Source organism: Pantherophis guttatus, chromosome 10, assembly GCF_059756535.1.
Source record: "Pantherophis guttatus breed Tessera chromosome 10, ASM5975653v1, whole genome shotgun sequence".
Classification (NCBI taxonomy): Eukaryota; Metazoa; Chordata; class Lepidosauria; order Squamata; family Colubridae; genus Pantherophis; species Pantherophis guttatus.
Genome location: NC_142072.1, coordinates 15216048 through 15236507, shown reverse-complemented (window position 1 = coordinate 15236507; position 20460 = coordinate 15216048). Strand labels below are relative to the sequence as shown.

The 20460-nt window shown below is 41.4% G+C and overlaps 1 protein-coding gene across 6 annotated transcripts in view; it reads left to right on the top strand.

The window, feature by feature from the left end:
- PHACTR4 (phosphatase and actin regulator 4) overlaps positions 1-20460 on the top strand; it is an 87017-nt gene that overhangs the window by 47605 nt on the left and 18952 nt on the right. For 4 of the 6 annotated variants that reach the window (XM_087876913.1, XM_034413617.3, XM_034413615.2 and 1 more), the window contains 4 exons: positions 5307-5483; positions 6213-6293; positions 15445-15609; positions 17077-17436. In XM_087876913.1, coding sequence (XP_087733039.1) covers positions 5307-5483; positions 6213-6293; positions 15445-15609; positions 17077-17436 — 783 coding nt within the window. The remainder of the gene's footprint in view (positions 1-5306; positions 5484-6212; positions 6294-15444; positions 15610-17076; positions 17437-20460) is intronic. The other 2 variants (XM_087876915.1, XM_087876914.1) reach the window with 1 other exon arrangement.

The following is a 20460-nucleotide window of genomic DNA, read 5'->3' as shown; positions in this document are numbered from 1 at the left end:
CTGAAGTAGAGCAGAGCTTGGGTTTTTTTTAAAACAACAACAACAACAGCAACAACAGGATCTGCAGCATTAGAGTCTTTAAGCTTATCAGCTGTAACTCTGGCTCTTTTTCACTCCTCAGTATCTAACTCTGGTTATGACGAGAAAAAAAAAAATGACAAAATATACTGTGTGACTTGCGTGATGCAAACCTCACTATTTTGAACTTGATACCGGATGCGAGTACACAAGTCACAGGGTTTTCCACAGTGATGCTATGATGTGTGTTTTGACACTCCTTCCATCCCCTGTTCACTTGACATTCATCTCAGGCAACTTACCCAAGCCGTTGGTTGAAAGGGAGAGTTAGCCAACCCCAATTACAACTTCTGCCAGGTTTCCACTCCTTTTTCCTCAATATGCAAATGTGCCGTGTATCTTCTCCATCATGGTTCCTGGACAGTGAAAGTGTTTGCGTGGCGGATGCGTTATGTCCAAAAATACGGTTTGTGCCCAAATTAAGCAGATGTTTTGTGATACAGCATTGAAATTTACGAAAGAGGAATAACCCGTTGTTTTTAATCAGAAAATATGCCAGCTTGAGAGCAAGAGATAACGCCTGTGCAGACTTCCTTAATGAAAAAGCAAAAATAGACATTTGGTCTACTTTTCGCTGGGTTGCTGCTACAATAGCGTGAAAAGCCTGCAGCCTGGGATTTTCTATCATAGCTGGGACTAGCTAGCTTTTATTCTTTTATCTATCTATCTATCTATCTATCTATCTATCTATCTATCTATCTATCTATCTATCCCTCCCTCCCTCCCTCCCTCCCTCCCTCTTTATCTATCTGTCTGAAGAAACACATGAGCTCCAATATTTGTACCAATCTATATAAATCTGTTAGGAAAGATGTACAAAGATAGCATTTCATGGCCTTGTGATTTTCAGTTGTTTTGTTGAATAATTTCAATGGTGACATTGTCTACCTCCAGAGAGTTTGCTCCTAGCCTTGGGTGATTACTATTGTATTAATGTGATGGTTGAAATACCAGGAAGAAGCCCCTTTGTACTGTTCAAGGGTCTATTGGATCACATCAGAGCCATCATGGCTTGTTCTTGGCATCGTGACATCAACCACCTTCCTGTTCTGCTTATCACGTGGTGCTTGGTGCAATGCAGGATACGCTAATACAATGCCATCAAATTTATTGAGTTATTATTGAGCAGCCTGGTGGTTGCAAGACGTTGGCATAGGAATATATGCATTTCTGCTAGCAAAGGGGGATTTTTTTTTTTTTTTTTAAAAAGCTTTAATTTGGTGGTATTTATGGCACTCCTTGACTGCTTTCTGGCTTTGTTGTTAGGGGAAAAAGCTACCCTTTGGGAATATATAACTCAAATGAAGATGATAGTTAGCAATGGAAGAAATAGACAGGACAACTGTTGCATTAACCCAGAATTTTAAATATGTGTAAAGAACGATGGGACGTACTGTCTGTGTTAAAGCCAGAGGTTTTCTTTTTAAGACTGATGGGTGAACAGTTTGGAAGATTATTTCAATCTATGATTACTGCGGTGAGATTACTGTATGCTCAATGAGGTAAAGATTGGGCATTACCCAATGGAGGAATGGTTAGTGGAATTGACAGAAGTTGCTGAGATGGGAAAATTGACCTATTTCAGTGTTTCTCAGGCATGGGAACTTTAAGAGGGGTGGACTTCAATTCTCAGGAAACTTGGAAGTTCCCAAGGTTGAGAAACAGTAGACTTATTTGATTAGACAGAAGTCATTATTGACATTCATCAATGACTTCAAAACACCTTGCAGATTTTTGCACAAGAAAGAAATGTTTTTGACGTAGGCTTTTGATGATTAGAAAATGTAAATTATAAACCCACATTACCTGTTGATCCATCCATGGTTTTCACAATACAATCTTAGAATATTTATGAAGAAGAAAGTGAATATATTTTATTTGACTAAGATTAGCATACTTAACTTCATTGGGTTTTTGCATTTAACAGTTATTACTGTAGAATATTTGATCTGATTACAGATGGTTGCGCTACAACACCCATTGATTCAGAGTGATTATATCCCAGTATATCACTGAATTACTCCTTTACAACCAATAATCAGTAGGATGAATTCTAGAACGTTATTGTTTTTTCCATGGCATTGGGAAGAATGGTCAATATTATAATTTGGGGATGCAAAAAAATGTCATTAAAATAATGTTCCTACTGTGAACTTGGAGATGATCATTTCACCAAGTGAATGAATAAAATTAGACCTCTTATTAAAATACAACACATGAGTTAAGAGCTGCCCTTGGCATTTTCCTAAAGAGGAAGCAAATCTGCAAACACTTGGAATATTTAGCAATGTTGCTTTTGATGTCCAGAACTACGTTTGCAAAAATATCCTGAAATATTGGCTTTTGTGTTCTGCAAAATATGAAGAATGATTTTTCAGAGTTACTCACCAAACATGGGGCCTCTTTTGGTCTATTTCAGAACCTTTAGATCTTACTCTTCTAGGTGAGCAGGTCATGGAGATCAAAATACATAATGTTCCCAACGATTTTCCTCTGGTTGCTGATCAATCTCAGATTTGCTTAGTTTTCAGAAACTATAATCTATACATTGTTCCTTTTATGGCAGTGATGGTTATACAGTAATGTTGATTAGGAAATAAATCCTGATTTAAAGTGAGTTTCCTTGAGTGGTGTTTTAAATCAGTTTAATGTCACAGTGAACCTAAGTGGATGAACTTGGGCATAATATACGAAATCTAAGGAATGACGTCTTGGTCATTCTTGAACTCCAAATTGATTGTGCCATTTTGGAAGTGAGTTCTGAGGCAATGAATCAGATGTGATTCATCTTTTCCCTAAATTATTATTTTTTTGGAAATTTTTTTTGGCTTTGTTTGCAGTTTGTTCCTAAGGAGAACTGTTTACTGCATTGTCATATTTGTAGAAAGGGAAAGCTGCTGATCAGCATTCTTCATTGTGATACCCTGTTAGATGTTAGAAATGGCAACTTCCATATTTCCACATAGAATACGTAACATAATTCTAAGAATTATACATTCTGGGGCATATGAAGCTTTTTTGTTGTTGTCAGTTGCGAAGTCGTGTCCCCATGGACAACGTTCCTTCAGGCCTTCCTGTCCTCTACCATCCTCTGGAGTCCATTTAAGCTCACGCCGACTGCTTCAGTGACTCCATCCAGCTACCTCGTTCTCTGCCGTCCCCTTCTTCTTTTGCCCTCAATTGTTCCCAGCATTAGGCTCTTCTCCAGTGAGTCCTTCCTTCTCATTAGGTGGCCAAAGAATTTGAGTTTCATCTTCAGGATCTGGCCTTCTAAAGAGCAGTCAGGGTTGATCTCCTCTAGGACTGACTGATTTGATCGCCTTGCAGTTCAAGGGACTCGCAGGAGTCTTCTCCAGCACCATAGTTCAAAGGCCTCCATTCTTTGGCAATCAGCCTTCCTTATAGGTCCAACTTTCACAGCCATCCATTGCAACTGGGAAAACCGTAGCCTTGACTATACGCACTTTTGTTGGCAGGGTGACGTCTCTGCTTTTTAGCATGCTGTCTAGGTTAGTAAACTCATTTACAAAATGCTATAGGTTAACTCTGAGCAGAGATTGGGTACATGTGGCCATATGACCAAGTAGCTAAAAAGTTGGAAAGTTGCAATAGTCAAACTTTAGCAGTATTATTTTGGCAGATTGGACAGGCAATAACCATGGTGGGAAGCTGTGAGATGCATAGAGCATTTTGATGATTTTTAAAATAAAATATTCCTGCTGACGTTCCCCCACCCCAAATAAAATGTAAGTTTATGGAAATGACAAACTAAAGAAAAGAAGAAGTAGTAGTATGAATTAAAAGTGACCCAGAGGTCACTATCATATTCATTATCAATGAATATGAAAAGGCTTTCTTTTGGCTAATGGAGCTTCTTGTAAATCATGCCAGTTGACTAATATTTTACAAGGAAAACTCCAAGTGCCATAAAATGTCTCGAAATGGTAAAGACTAAATGGATTTTCCATATCTGACATCTGTTTGCTTCATAGAACAGCGTTGTACTTAGGCTGCAGGGATATTTTCCCACAGGCCCTTTCTCTTCCCCCTGCACACTCTTTGTTTTTAAAAATGTTTGGGGAATGCCAGAACAGTAGGTGGAGTGGGAGGCTGTTATTGTGTTGATTTCCTGAGATTGTTAATTTTGGCGTGGGATGCTTTTTCTCCCCCCCCCCCCATCTTTTAAAACAGGAAGTAAATCAAAGCCACCCAACCTCTCATAATTCTAGCTTGTTTTCTGTCTACCCATTTTATAGCAAATCTACACAACAGTGTGATGTACAGTATTTGTGTTATGGTGATACCGGTAAAGGATTACTGAACCCTACCAAACGTTGCGTACAAGAACTACCGTACTTTTCGGAGTATATGATGCACTTTTTTTCCCCCTAAAAGAGGGTGGAAATGTTGGTGCGTCTTATACAGCCATTTTTGGCCTCCCGAAGCCTCGCAAAAACAGGGCGCGCAGAGGCTGTGGGAGGCCTGCAGAGTGTTGCTGTGGGCTGGGGAGAGCAAAAATGTCCCCATTTTTGCAAAAAATGGGCCCATTTTCGCCAAAAACAGGGCCTGCAGAGGGTTTGGGAGGCCTGCAGAGTGCTCCTGGGGCCCGGGGAGGGCAAAAACTTTTTTCTTTCTTGCTTACCTCTTCGAAATTTTGATGTGTCTTATAGTCTGAAAAATACGGTATTTTCCCATATTTTTTTTCTGTGTATTTTCCTGCTGCGTAAGGTTTTTTTTAAAAAAACAAAACAAAAAAAACCTAAAAAAGTTATATTCCAGCTACAGGTAGTCTACTACGTATGACCACAACTGTGTCCAAAATTTATGTTGTTAGGCGAGACAGTTGTTAAGTGAGTTTTGCTCCGTTTTATGACCTTTCTTGCCACAGTTGTTAAGTGAGTCACACAGTTGTTAAATGAATCTGGCTTGCCCATTGACTTTGCTTGCCAGAAGGTCGCAAAAGCTGATCACACGACCCCGGGACGCTGCAACCGTCATAAATATGAGTCCGTTGCCAAGCGTCTGAATTTTGATGACGTGACCATGGAGATGCTGCAACGGTTGTAGGTATGAAAATTGGTCGCAAGTCGCTTTGTTGTCACTTCAAACGGTCACTAAATGAACCGTTGTAAGTCCAGGTCTACTGTAGTCCCCTTCATCTGGAACGTGGTATCCTTGTGCCGATGTCTTCTTACAATGAATGTTCCTCTTTTTTCTTTCGTGTGCAGCTGAGGAGAGGGAGCAGCCGACACAGGATGCTGGGATGGTGGCTGAAGTTCTGGAATCTGGCGACACGACCCCCCCTTCCAAGAGAAAGAGCAAATTTGCTGGGTTTGGCAAGATCTTTAAGCCTTGGAAGTGGCGGAAAAAGAAAACCAGTGGAAAATTTAAGGAGACCTCAGAAGGTAACCACCTATACTCCAGTTCTGCTCCTTTCCCCTTAAACCCTTGTGCATTCTTAGCCTGAGTTTGCTTGCTGCATTAAGTGGTAAAGTGGCTTGATTTTTTTTTTTTTGGAGGCTTTGAGTGGTAATGAGAGACCCTAGCCACCGTACTTCGAAAATCATGTTTTGTGGCTTAATTCAAAGGAAGGTTTAATTGACAAACTACCAGTAATAATCAGTGACTTCCGGAGACCCCGGTCCTTGTTTTGGAAATGGTATTTATTCTTATGCCATTTTACCTCTCCTGACTACTTTTGGCCACAGTTCACAGCATCATCAGGCCTTCCAGATCAGAAATGATCTTGCCTAGATAGCGCTTTGCATTCTTAACCTGAAAATAGCAGATTCCAGACCTGCCTCCGTAGAGATGTTTTCAAATGTTTTTATTGCCTAATAATAATGATAGCCAACTGCAGCTATTTGCTGAAGTGGCCTGCAGTAGAATGCCAAATAGAATTTCAGACAAGGAGGTGGATAGTTAAAGTTCCATTGACTGTTTTCCAGTTGTAAAATACCGTATGCAATTTAGCTACCTCTTGCAACATGGATCGAGGGAAAAGAAATATTTACAAAAAGAATGTGTATGTAACCCTCGTCCTTAAAGCTATCCCAGTGAGCCACTTAACCATATCTTAAAAGTCTTTGCCCTTTATTCTGAGTGCTGGTTTTTTCTTTCCAATTTAATGTCAGTTTTAGAACGAAAGATTTCAATGCGAAAGCCAAGAGAGGAGCTCATTAAAAGAGGGGTTCTGTTGGAAGATGTTGAACAGGGTGAGTTTACCCATTGTCTTCCTCTGTGTATTGTATACATTTACAGTTCCAGCTCTGATAAGCCTCATCTTTGGCATTTCATGCCTGGGTGCCCCCTCGTTTCCTCCCATCCCTTCCCCACTTCTGCTAAATGTAACTCTCTTGTCCTTGTCTGCCCTTTGAACATTTTTGATATTATATGTTCCGGGGAGAGGAGGCGAAAGAACGGGTTTCATTTATTTCCTTTCTTTTCTCCAAGGAGACATTTTAGGTTGATAGATTACGAGTTTCTGAAGGTCAACTAGTGAGTAACTGAAAAGCTGACTTGGATTCCAAGGTAGCAATGAAAAGGAAGAGCAATAGCAACAGACTTATATACCCCTCCATACTGCTTTAGAGAACTCTTTGAACATTTTGCAAATGTCATTATTGCCCCCCCCCCCCCCCCCAAAAAAAAAAAAAAAACAATCTGGGTCCTCATTTTACTGACCTTGGAAGGATGGAAGGCTGAGTCAACTTGAGCCGGTCAGGATCGAACTCCAGATTGTGGGCAGAGTTAATCTGCAGAACTGCATTCTAACCACTGTGCCATCATGGCTCATAATAGTGCAAGGATTAGAACAGAATAGAATAACAGAGTTGGAAGGGACCTTGGAGGTCTTCTAATCCAACCCCCTGCCCAGGCAGGAAACCCTACACCACTTCAGACAAATGGTTATCCAACATCTTCTTAAAAACTTCCAGTGTTGGAGCATTCACAACTTCTGCAGGCAAGTTGTTCTACTGTTTAATTGTTCTAACTGTCAGGAAATTTCTCCTTAGTTCTAAGTTGCTTCTCTCCTTGATTAGTTTCCATCCATTGCTTCTTGTTCTACCCTCAGGTGCTTTGGAGAGTATCTTGACTCCCTCTTCTTTGTGGCAGCCCCTGAGATATTGGAAAACTATCCAATTAAAGCGCAGCCTTCATATTTATAAATGACTTTGGTTCAATTCTTGATAATTGATGATGGGACTGGACAAGGCTTCATCTAAAATTGTGGGTGACTGGATGATTGACAGCCAAACTAGCAAAATTCTTAGCAGATGTGAGCTCATATCTGGATAATTCAAGACTGGAAAACTCAGTGATTTGGGACCATAATTTAGATTTGGGGGACCATAAATGTAGACTTTTGAAGCATAGACTGCTGTGGCATTGCCAGTCACAAACCCCTCATTTTCTGGAAAGTAACACATGAGGATCCTCACTTCCAACACTTTAGATTTCCAGGGTGTCCTTCTTCCCCACCCCCCAGGTGGGCACACTTTCTTAAAAGAATGCCTTAATACAGGAACCATTTCTGTTGCTAAAGAAAATATTAAAGACGGTCTCCTTTGCGGCAATCAGCTACTTCTTTCAAGTGTGAAGAGCATGAAAGGAAGTTTTAAAAGTCAGGGGTTGCAGTGGGTTTGGTGGGATTCAAGGAACCTATCAGTAGGTCTGTTGGTGCTTCACAGGGAAGACATTGGGGGATGCAGGCATGGAAAATTGTGAGTAAAACGGGCTGCAAATCTTGTCCCAAAGGTTGCTTTTCCAAAAGGCAACTGGACTTTGTTTCTCCTTGAAGTCTTTTTGCTTCTCATTCAAGAAGCGTCTTTAGTTGTGAGAACTAATGATGCTTCTTGGATGCGAAGCGAAATGTCTTCAAGGAAAAACAAAAGTCCAATTGTCTTTTGGAGAAGCACCTTTGGGACAACCATGACCTGGATGACTGAGAATCTCCATAGATGACTGCAAATCAGGCTTATTATAAGACAATTGCTTAGCTTCTAGCTAGCCCTACTTCACAAGGTATCTTTACTTGAGTTGGAATGTTCTAAAGGCAGAAAAAGATAGACTTGACCTATAGCATCTTCACCAGAAAAAGACTTTACTGTTCCCCAACTGGATGAGGAACTAAATTCCTGAGCGAAAGTTGTCCTTTTTCGAACTTAGGAATGTTGCAAAGAGCAAAGTTGGTCATTCTCCCTTCCCCATTCAGTCAGATACTAAATGGAAACCGTAGATCTGGTGGCGGCGGGGACTATTTTACAGAATGTTCCGTGAAATTGCTGATCCAGCCCTGCCTACAGGAAAAGGCAGAGGAGGAAATACCCTTCCCTTCTCAGTAGGACAAGAAATCCATGCCTCTCCCTTCCTATTCCTTACTTACTGTGAGTTAAAAATATTTGTGTTCCATTTTATAGCAGGAGTGGAGGCTCACTGTAAATGAACACAAGATAGGAGAAATCAGGAGAGGTAGTGATAGAAACGTAACTCCCCAAGTTTCTTCCTTTCTTCAATGTGATACGTTGGAAAAGAAGAATCGTTCCGCTTCTGTTAGCTTGCTCACAGCGCTGTCTATATATCTGGAATGTGGCACGCATCTGTGGCATGCACATAACCTTTAGCTAGCCCTGGATTTTTCCAGTTGCACCACTGTACATCCTAAGAAGGAAGAACAGCAGCCCTCAAATGCCATGTCACACTTTTAACACCAGGCTGAGCAGACTCGGTGGCTATTTGTCGACTTTTCCTCACACAGAGAATGAGGTGCATTATATTTATAACTAGCTGATAACTCGGCGTTGCCCAGGTATTTATTTATCCAAATCCCTAGAGGGAGCCCCCTTGTGGAGTACTATGAAGCCGTTACCATGGCAACTTCACTGTGCTGTACAGTAGAAGCCATTTTAAGGCACAACAGGCTGTATCTTAACAGAACTTGAATCTAAAATGCACACTGTCACTGTCAGAAGCACTGTGATTTGACATTATAGATATAATTTATTCCTTTTCATTTCAACAGCCTAGGTGTTCCAGAGTTATGCGCGCACACACACACACTGAGGGGTGTCAGGGGTGTCTTACCCCCACAGTATTTTTTTTTCCAGAGAATAAGTCATCTGTGTACCAAGTTTGGTTGAAATTGCTCGAGGCGTTCCAGAGTTATGCTGGAACGTACACACACACACACTCATTTATATATATATAGATTACATTGGAGCAATTTCTAAACATACACCTATAAATCAGCGTTTATAAGCTCATGCAGATTCTACGCAGCCTGCATGTGAGGTGATGTATCAGTCACCATCCGAGGAAAAGGGTGCGCACCTTGTGCTGAGTGGATCGAAAGCATTTGTTCTTCTCTCCTTAATTGCATCTCTCTCTTTTTGGGAGAGCGTAGGGTAGCTCCCAATTGGACATGAGTAAGCAGTTTGGATTGGTTTCTTATTTTGAGTTTATTTTCTAAACTGCCTTCCTGGCCACCATCACCTCTCTCTGTTCTCTTCCCTTTGGCCTGCAAAGAACACACAAACAATTCATTTCTCTCATCAGTTTTAGAAGTTCACAGAGATCAGAGATGTTTTTGCTCTTGAATCATATAGACCACGTGAGAAGTGGTTGCCTGTATATGAGCCAAGATAATTTACTCAGCCGCTGCCTTCATTTCCTCCTTAAACAGAAGCTGGAAATTCAGAAACACAGAACAATGTGCATATTTTGTTGGGGCTGGTGAAAATGATACAGACATGTGATATATACAGCATTGAAGAATAAATAGTGTGTAACGTCACGCTATAGTTACACTGTTAGAGAAAAATGAACAAGTACAAATAGAGGACTGCTTGGAGTTATAATGACTGAAGTGGCATATAAACATTTGGAAGAAAAGGAAGGGACAAATGAATAGATGTGTAAGTATTAAAAACATAAAAGCATAAACTTGCAGGTACAAGTTACAGCATGAAAGTGAACGTTGCTATGATAGGAGTTTCTTATTGATAACATGAACCTAAAAGAGGGCCTATTTATTTACAGTCTGAGACCAAGTTACAGAATTTAAAAATACAGCACACCGTTAATACATGCATGTGCGCATAAGTAACAGTACATCTATGTGCTGCTAAAACTCTTATCTGTAAACTTCAGTTGCGCAAATGGGAATATTGTAGGGCAACAGTTTTTGAATCAACATACCTGAAGTGAGTTAACTCAAATAATGCATCCTAATCTGGGGTCCCATGGCTTCTGTGGACTTGAAATTTGGCAAAATGGTGGCTGTTTCAGCATAGCTGCGCTGCCACACCATTGCCCTGCTGTGGTCAGTTGTGGTCTTGTGATCTTCATTTCCCCTGTCAACGTCCACAATGAAAGTCACCGGGGAAGCCAGCAGGAAGTCGGAGGTTGTTCCTCCTGCTTTTTACCTGCCCAGTTTCTCTGTTTAGGTAAGAAATAACTTTGAAACGATGACCTGACAGATTATGGATTGTCCAGTACATTTATTTAAAAAAAAAAAAAAAAAAGAAGCCGTCTAAAATTAACAATTCATTGAAGGCACTAACTGGTTTCTATAAGCAAAGGCTATAAATAAAAATGTTGCTCCTGCCTTCAAAACTCCTGGGTATGGATCATCCAGACCAGTGATGGCTAACCTTTTTGCCATCTTGTGCCAAAAGCGGGGAGAGCGCGGGTGGGTCGCGTGTGCGCACCCCCATAATTCAATGTGGGTCATGCACAAATAAAAGGAAGTACCCAGATATCTAACAGGTAGCTGACATGTATATACATGACTTCCTAACAATGTTTCCAGAGCTGTTTTGTTCTGATTGATGCATTGAAAAGATATTTCATGGAGGCTGTTCCACATATGTGTGCACAGGAGCTAGGTTTCCTGAGTCATTAAAACACACGAGTAGTCCCAAAAACCTCTTTTATTGCAACAGTTGTGAATTCTGTTCATTCCCAGATGAGTCCCAATTAGTTATAAAGAGTCCTTCAGGAGAAGTCCTTCGGGATAATCACCCACCTTTATCTCCCTTGACACATTGCCAAAGGCCTAACTGGCAAAGCCACACAGAGAATCAAACAGAGCTTCAGGCTTTAAGCTGAACCGAATGAACAAACGTTGCTTCCTGCAAAGGCCCATGTGCCTTTGCTACTCTTTTAAGTCTTATGGGAGGGGCCAATCATCTCCCAGCCCTACTCCTCGAGTCGTCCCTTTTGTTTTAGATGTTCTTGCCTTCTGGCAGCTCTGCGCATGCGCGCACTGGGAACAGGTTCCTCTTCCTCACTGAGGTCTGACTCTGGAGGCTCCGGAGGCAGCACATACCTCCCAGATGGCCCTTTTTCTGCCTCTGACGCAGAGTCCTTGTCCAAGTTTCCCCCAGACTCCAGGACTGGCCCATAGTCCTCCTCAGCCTCCTCACTGTCCGACTTTCCTGCCAGCTCCACAGGCTGCTGGCGGACCCCAACACAAGGGGAAGGTTGTTCTCTGGACAATCTTGTGTTGATGCAGTGTGTTTGCAAATAATAAGTTCTGATGTGCAGGTAACAGTTAAGAAAGTTTGTTTTTTCAAACCCAGAAGGGAATTTTCTGGTGCTTTTTTTCCATAAAGAGACATAGTGTCCAATCTGTTTTGACATCTTGATTTACTTGCGCGTTGTGTTATGGACACACTTGGATGTTTCAAATCAAGATCATGCCTTCTGCTAGGTTTGTCTTTTAATTCTCACTGGACTGAAAGTTTCTGTAGCTGTCCAAGTACAGCTGATTCTTCCCTTTTGTCTTTTCAGATGAAGTTTTGATTAAGGTTGCTAACAGACCTGTATCCTTGTTTTTATAGATTACGTCATTGTAGTTGGGATTTTAATCTTTGTGTATTGCTCAGAGCCACAATGGGCAACTGTATAAATTGTCTAAACAAACAATCAAACCAAGAAATGAATCCAGATCATGAATAAGAACCAATTGCTCTTGGAGTAGTGTTGAGCTTCAGGGTTTAGTGGCCATGGTCTAAACCAGACTTGGACATTTTATAGAATTCAGAATAGAAAATAGAATAGAATAGAATAGAATAGAATAGAATAGAATAGAATAGAATAGAATAGAATAGAATAGAATAGAATAGAACTCAACTCTTTATTGGCCAAGTGTGATTGGACACACAAGGAATTTGTCTTGGTGCATACGCTCTCCGTGTACTTAAAAGAAATGTTCGTCAAGAATCATAAGGTACAACACTTAATGATAGTCATAGGGAAACAGTCAATATAAATCTTAAGGATACCAGCAACAAGGTTACAGTCATACAGTCATAAGTGGGAGGAGATGGGTGGTGGGAACAATGAGAAGATTAATAGTAATGCAGACTTAGTAACTAGTTTGACAGTGTTGAGGGAATTATTTGTTTAGCAGAGTGATGGCGTTCGGGATATGCTCCCTAGGACAACCTTTGGCTGTCCCTGTCCGGCCCATGTGAGGTCAGTCAGAAATTAGAAATCAAATGTAAATAAGACATAACATGTATTCTTATCAGTAGCAGCTAATCTAAATCATGTACTGTATTGCTTTTTATAAAGCAATAAAATAATATTGAGCAGAATTAAGCTCAGCCTATTGGTTCGACCCTCCACAACAGTCCCAGTTTCTCATGTGGCTGCTTGGGAAAATTAATTGCCCTCCCCTAGGCTAGACAGGGATGCGTTGGCTCAGTGGCTAAGACGCTGAGCTTGTCGATCGAAAGGTCGGCAGTTCAGTGGTCCGAATCCCTAGGGCCCTGTAACAGGGTGAGCTCCCGTTACTTGCCCCAGCTTCTGCCAATCTAGCAGTTTGAAAGCACATAAAAAAATGCAAGTAGAAAAATAGGGACCACCTTAGTTGGGAAGGTAACAGTGTTCCATGCGCCTTTGGCATTTAGGCATGCTGGCCACATGACCATGGAGACGTCTTCAGACAGCGCTGGCTCTTCGGCTTTGAAACGGAGATGAGCACCGCCCCCTAGAGTCGGGAACGACTAGCACATATGTGCGAGGGGAACCTTTACCTTTACCTTTAGGCTAGACAGTTGATTTCCTGACGTTTCACCAGTAACTGCGGTTGACATCTTCAGATGCAAGGTAGCCTGTGGACCACAGTCAGTCTTGTAGCTCAGCACTCACACCTAACAATTTACTGGCTGTGAAAGACCACATTAGGATGCTGTTGATTTTTTGAATGCCACACATGACAAATTACATGGCAAGAGCCTGTAGTACAGTGGACTAAAGCACTGTTATTAACATCTGCTGCTTGCAATTACTGCAAGTTCAAATCTCACCAGGCACAAGGTTGACTCAGCCTTCCATCCTTTCAAAGGTAGGTAAAATGAGGACCCAGATTGTGAGGGCAATAAGCTGACTTTGTATAAATATACAAAAGTATGAAGGCAATTGCTTAATGCATTGTAAGCTGCCCTGAGTCTCTGGAGAAGGGCGGCATATAAATTAAAGCAAAAAAAAAAAAAAAAAGTCATTAAAGAAAGAATTTGAAAAGCTACTTCTGTGTTCACTGAACTGTCTGACACTGGGTTTTATGGCTCAAAGAACCCAATGGGGGAAACTTGATTTTCTGCAGTAATCCTTTTTATAAAAACTCATAATCCTCCCCCTCTCCCCCCCCCCATCCCCATGTACTGAAATCAAGGTGCCTCTTTTATCACAAATCCCCCATGGGGTATTAAGAAGGCAAAGACATATATTTCACAAAAATATGGATATTTCTCTTTCTGGCTTTATTGAATCCCCTGACTCCTGCAGAATATTTCATGCTAAATTTCCATTTTTGGCATAAGACAACAATAAGATTATAGAAATAGATATTTCTTAAATTGGAATAATCAGCAATATTACACAGCAAAATCTCCTTTGTTCCAGTTCCAACTCCCCCACCCCCACCCCCTGAATTTGAATGATAACCAATATTTCACAATAAGGGCATAATTCCATTAAATTCCACTGTTAGAAAGCTGGATAGGCTTTGCTCTAATCTAGGCCAAACACAATGCAAGTTTAATCAAGCTCCGTAGCTCTCCATATCCCATATTTCTCGTTTTGAGCTATTCTAGCTATTTTTAACTGAAGCTTATGTTGCATGGGTCCATCCCCCCCCCCCCCCCCCGTCTACTGTATTCCTGATTTTTTAACAACAAGCAGAAGTTAAACAGAGGGCAAAAGGCTACTTCAAACATTAAACACTTCAGTATAAATAATTTATTAACAATGATAAGACCTTCACAAGTTATGCATGTCATCCAAGTATGTGAACTTGCTTAGCTAAACAAAGCAAGTATTTTAAGACATTTAATCCCTGCTATATGGTCTTTCTTTCTTCCTTCCTTCCTTCCTTCCTTCCTTCCTTCCTTCCTTCCTTCCTTCCTTCCTTCCTTCCTTCCTTCCTTCCTTCCTTCCTTCTTCCTTCTGTCTCCTTCCTTCTTTCTTCTCTCCTTTCTTCTCTCTCTCTTTCTTTCTTTCTTTCTTTCCTATCCTCCCTCCCTCCTTCCCTCTCTTTCTTTCTTTCTTTCTTTCTTTCTTTCTTTCTTTCTTTCTTTCTTTCTTTCTTTCTTTCTTTCTTTCCTCTCCTTCCTTCCTTCCTTCCTTCCTTCCTTCCTTCCTGACTTCTTTCTTTCTTTCTTTCTTTCTTTCTTTCTTTCTTTCTTTCTTTCTTTCTTTCTTTCTTTCTTTCTTCTCCTCCTCCCTCCCTCCCTCCCTCCCTCCCTCCCTTTTTCCATGAAATCCAGAATCACCTTCTAAATAGAATGTATCCCTTATTTTTGTTCTTTCTTCTCTCTCAGCAGCTTGGAAGAGATGTATAGAAACATTCACATCTCAGAGCATGCTCCCAAACACACACCTACACAGACACACATCGGAGGCATGAAAAGTGGAGGATGACTTCATCTTTGGCCCCTGGGCTTAGTCAGGGAAGAGGGAGCCCCCTTGCTTTCTCTCCCTTTTGTCAACCAGAAGTATCTTATTTTCTCGTCTGGGTTTTTTTTCTTTTTGGCAGATGTCCCAACTGTACTCATCTTTCTTTTAAAAACATTGAAATTTCACACTTGAGTGATCGCCCAGATCTTGGTATAACCTCGCTAGCTCTTCGTAAGTAAGGGTCTGCCACCATTTCTTGAAAAACAAGAAGGACTGGATTGCCCATCCCATATGCAGGGCATGCTGGATCATGTTGAGTTTGATAGTGAATATTCCTCGCTGTTAATCTTCCTCTGGATTTATCTCATAAATTATGTGCCCCGAGCACATTGGGGAGATCCTGTGCTTTGCATGACAAGCGATTGCTTAATTCTCCTACCCCTCCTACCCCCCCCTTTCCAGATGGAGAAGAGCCAGAGAAGCTAATTCATGCTACTTTGAAAAATGGACACACCATTCCCGTTGACTATTCTGGAATCGTCAATCTTACACACTTGGAGGAAGAAACCGGAAAAAGATTGAGCCTTAAGAAATCCAGTCCCCCTGAAGAGCCAAAGAAATATCAGGGTGAGAAATTAAGAAGTCGTATGTGTGTATGTGTGTGTGGGAGGGGGGGGAGAGAGAGAGTGTGTGAGTGAGTGAGTGTGAGTAGAGGAAGTTGTCTCAGACATAAATGTTGTTATCTATCACTTCTTAATTGTGAATATAACCAGTTTTGGGTCTCGTCTCTGAGTCACTCCCACCCACAAGCTGTTATCATAGCAAGGCCTGGCCCTACCCAGTTTATCTCTTTCCATCTCTCCATTCACCAACCTTGATGCCTCTTGCCACCCACGCTTTGCAAGGGAATGTCAGCCTTGGAATTTGGGAAATGGCACAGGCCTTCATACTTTCTTTTAGACTGTGGAAATAAATTTAATTCCCGCGGCTCTCCAGACGTACTCCCCTCCCCTCCTCTCTCTCTTTCAGCGCAGGGTCATAGTTTAATGTAGCCATTCTCTTTTCTCGTGCACTAGTAGAAGTTGTCAATTCCCAGCTAGCTAGCATACTGTGGAAGCAGTCTAGATAAGCACAAATCAGGTATATTGTAAGGTTTCTGTAACAGAATCTTGCAAGTCTGAAATCATTTCTTCCTTCCTTTACTTTTATGTCCTAAAACAGATCCTTTCTGAGATAGCAATAGCAATAGCATTTAGACTTACATACCGCTCCACAGTGTTTTACAGCCCTCTCTAAGCGGTTTACAGAATCGGCATATTGCCTCCAACAATCTAGGTCCTTTTTTTACCGGCTTCGGAAGGATGGAAGGCTGAGTCAACCTTGAACTGATCAGGATCGAACTGTTGGCAGTTGGCAGAATTAGCCTGCAGTACTGCATTCTAACCACTGAGCCACCACTGCTCTGTTCTTCCTACACCCCTTTTCGTATGATGGCTGTCTTGGCTGTGGCTCTTCCTTCTGTCTGTTAAGCTTATTCCCATATACTTGTCAGACACAAGAAACCAGGACAGAGGCCAAAAGTACTACAAGTTATTACATGCTACTTATACACAAGAATCTGATCTACTAACAACCAAAGCAAATTGGCCCTAGATAAGAGTCAACAAATTCACGGGGGACTGGACTTAGTTTCCTTGTTGGGAGTGTTGTGACTCCAAACTTATGATGCATTTGACCCCGCCCTCCAGCTTTTCCTGGTCATCTCGAATAATACTATTACGCATATCCCTGGCCTGCTCTCAAGTTGCCACAGTGGATGTATATTGACTTGGGATGAGGCATGCTGTAATGTGGAAGAGAAGGTTGGCTTGGTCCATATCTGGAATATTTGGAATGGCTCACGTAGAACCAGATTTTGGGCTAAATTAGAGAATTTGGTTTCTTATTGGCGTCTGGTATATTTAATACAGGCATCATATCAAGATAGTATGGATGCAGCGGAAAAAGTTTACTTACAGACAATATTAACAGTGAATTAAGGGACGATTCTTTCCAGCTCAGGGGGTTAATCTTATTTTGAATGTTTCTTTACAGGACATTACAGCAATCACCCCAATTCAGAAACAGAGCCCCATCCTGTGCCCCCTGGTCCCAAGCAGCCATTGCTTCCTCCGAAGCGACCGTTGTCCTCTTCTTCGCAGGAGACGAGTGATCTGCAAACAAGGGAATTTGGCCTTGGCAACAGCAGCGCAAGGACAGTGTCTTACTCCACAGCTGCAGCTGCCACCAGCACAACAAAAGGGGGCACTGCTCCTACCCCTGCACCCCGGACTCTGCTCCCTGCTCCTACAAGTGGCCACGCTTCGGCCACCAATACTAGCAATGCCACCCCGACCAAGCAGCCCCCTGTGCCACCACCCAAGCCTATTAATAGGAATAGCAACCCCTTAATAGGTAAGTGGTCATTCTTTTCTCCCTAACCTTTTTTCTCCCCCTTCTGTTCAATTGTGTCCGATTCTCCTTGGCAAATCCTGGTAGTTTTCTTGGCAAGTTTTTTTTTCAAAGCGGTTTGCCATTGCTTCCTTCCTAGGGCTGAAAAAAAGGGACTGGCCTGGTTTCTAACTTGGTGTCTTAACTGCTACATCAAACTGGCTTTCGTACCCTGAGTAAGATCTTGATTTGTTGACATTTGATTTTGCTTATCACTCTTTTTCCCCCAGTGATGCTGTTTTGAACTTCTGTGTCAGGGCTGTTGGTGCATAAGGTTGTCCCTTCTCTTCCAGTTCAGTGAGAAAGCTACCCCATGTTTGAATACAAATATCAATCCACTTTCCATTCGTGATGTTTATATCAGTTTAAAACCTTAGTATCATACAATAGATTGCATTCCAGATGGACCTAGAGAAATGGAAAGATATCCTTTTTTTTAATAATTTTTTTTTTAGTTTATAAACAAACAAACATACAATACATAATCATTCAGTATATCATCTAGATGTTTCTATTGTGTCTTCATTCTTTTCTTCTTACTACTCTGATCTTCATCATTTCTTTATTTTTCCCATTTCTTTATTATAACATTCTCCCCATACTTCATTTATTATAACATTTTCTTGTTTACTATTAATACATTTATCTATATCTCTTCTCTAACCAATTGTAAAATTGTCTCCATACCTTGCAATATTCCGAATCCTCTCTTTCTTTAATTATCAAAGTCAAGTCTGTTCATTTCTGCACAATCTAATATTTTCTTAATTACTTCGCCTTCTGAAGGGATTTTTTCTACTTTCCATCTTTGCGCAAATATGATCCTCGCTGCAGTTATTACATGTATAATCAAATATACCTTTTCTTTGCTAATTTTCTCTGGAAGGATACCCAGTAGGAACAGCTCAGGTTTTAAATCAATATGTTGGAAAGATATCCTTGATGTTCCTTGTAGAAAAAAAAAAAAAATGGCCACGCCCACCCAGTCACATTACACCTCCCCCACACACCCACAGAACCGGTAGTAACAAATTTTAGATTTCACCACTGGTTTGACTCCCCTGGTCTAGCGCACTGATCAAAATGTGATCCGAGCAGAAATATCTCTCGCATCCGAGTACAGATTTGTTCAGTTCCAATCTGTTTATTTTCTTCTGCTAATTTTCAGTATATATAAAGCCAGACCATCAGGTTGCTGGTAAATTTCATTGCATTGACGTCATGCCCAGAAATCAGCCTGGAGAACAGGAAGTCCAATTCAAGAAAGCATTGGTTACTCAGACGGTCTCTGTTTCGTTCCTGTTGCTTGCCATGTAAAAAGAGTTGTTAGAGCCACCAAGCAGAGTGGCTTTCGTAGGCTAGCTGTTCACCTGGGCTGGTTGGAAACAGGACCCCAATGGGGAGGGGGACGAGAGTGAAACAAGCAGGTAGCTAATGTAGCTTAGGGAAGGGCCTTGCAATACCTGTGGTTTGAGGGTGTGGAGAGAAAGAAGAGTGACATGTAAGACGATCTTGCAAATCTACACCTGTTCCTACTCACCTGCTAAGAATTCATTGTGGAAGTTGGGGGTGGAGGCTGATGGTGCAATTCAGCTCCGGATGCACACGGGGCTTTCGTTTCTTGACACACAAGGCAGGACAGCAAAAACTTGTCCAGTTGTGTAACTTGCAGAGTTTTACTACCTTGGATCTCTTATGGGATGGAACAACACAAATACGGAACAAGAAAAAGCTCATTGAGAAAAAAGCAGCTGAGATTATATATAGGGAAGTCTTTTAGGTGAAATCCCTTCCGTGTTCAGTCTTAAGATTGCGATTCTTAAACCATAAAAGAGCTTGCTTGTCCTTGGCTTAGCACAAGGTGCAAACCAAGTGATTGTGGGTTGTAAACCAGGCTTATTGTTCAACACAGTATGGATTATTTAACAAATCAGAGTCACCGTGTGAGTTGGGCAGCTGTATAAATTTGTTTAATAGATCATAGTTAAAACAAACCATGGTTTAATATGAGTGGAACAGTTTGCCACTGAATGCAAAGCTCGTAGCATCAACATAAATTTTTCTTCATCCTGGCCCCACAACTCATGAGTAAACTTGGGGAGGACGCTAAAATTTGAGGCTACAGGCAGATAGTCCTTGACTTACAAACATTCATTTAGTGACAGAAGTTACAATGGCACTAAAAAAGGGGGACCTATGGGCATTTTTTGCACTTACGACCACTGCAGCATCCCCATGGTCACATGATCAAAATTTATACTCTTGACAACTGTCTTATACTTACGACGGGTGCAGAGTCCCAGGGTCATGGGATCCCCCTTTGCAACCTTCTGACAAGCAAAATCGGTGGGGAAGCCAGATTCACTTAACAACTGTATTCCTAACTTAGCAACTGCAGTGATTCACTTAACAACTGTAGCAAGAAAGGTCATAAAATGGGGCAAACCTTACTTTACAACTTACTTTCTTCTTCTTGTGCCATATCTGTCATCGGACATTGACGACCATGTTGGCAATCCTATTTTTATCAACAGCTGCACGAAAAAGTGCTGTTGAGTTTTGTCCAAACCAGTCCCTTAGATTTTGAAGCCATGATCTTCTTCTGACTGGACCTCGTTTGCCTTCAATCTTTCCCTGGAGGATTAAGTGAAGGATTTTTCCGGGTGTCGCATCACGTCCAAAATATTCTAACTTTCTCTTTTTTATGGTTTTGATGATGTTCCTTGGCTTTCCCAGGTGACTTATCACCTCCTCATTTGTGATTTTGTTAAACCATTTTATACATAACAGCCGCTTGTAAATCCATATTTCAAATGCTTCTAGTCTCTTCAAGTGGCTTTCTGTCAGAGACCAGCAACATTTCTTATTAACAGAAATTTTGGGCTCAATTGTGGTCGCGCATAACCGTATTTCCCTGAAAATAAGACCGGGTCTTATTTTCTTTGGACCCCCGAAAAGACGGCTATGGCTTCTTTTCGGGGTGGTCTT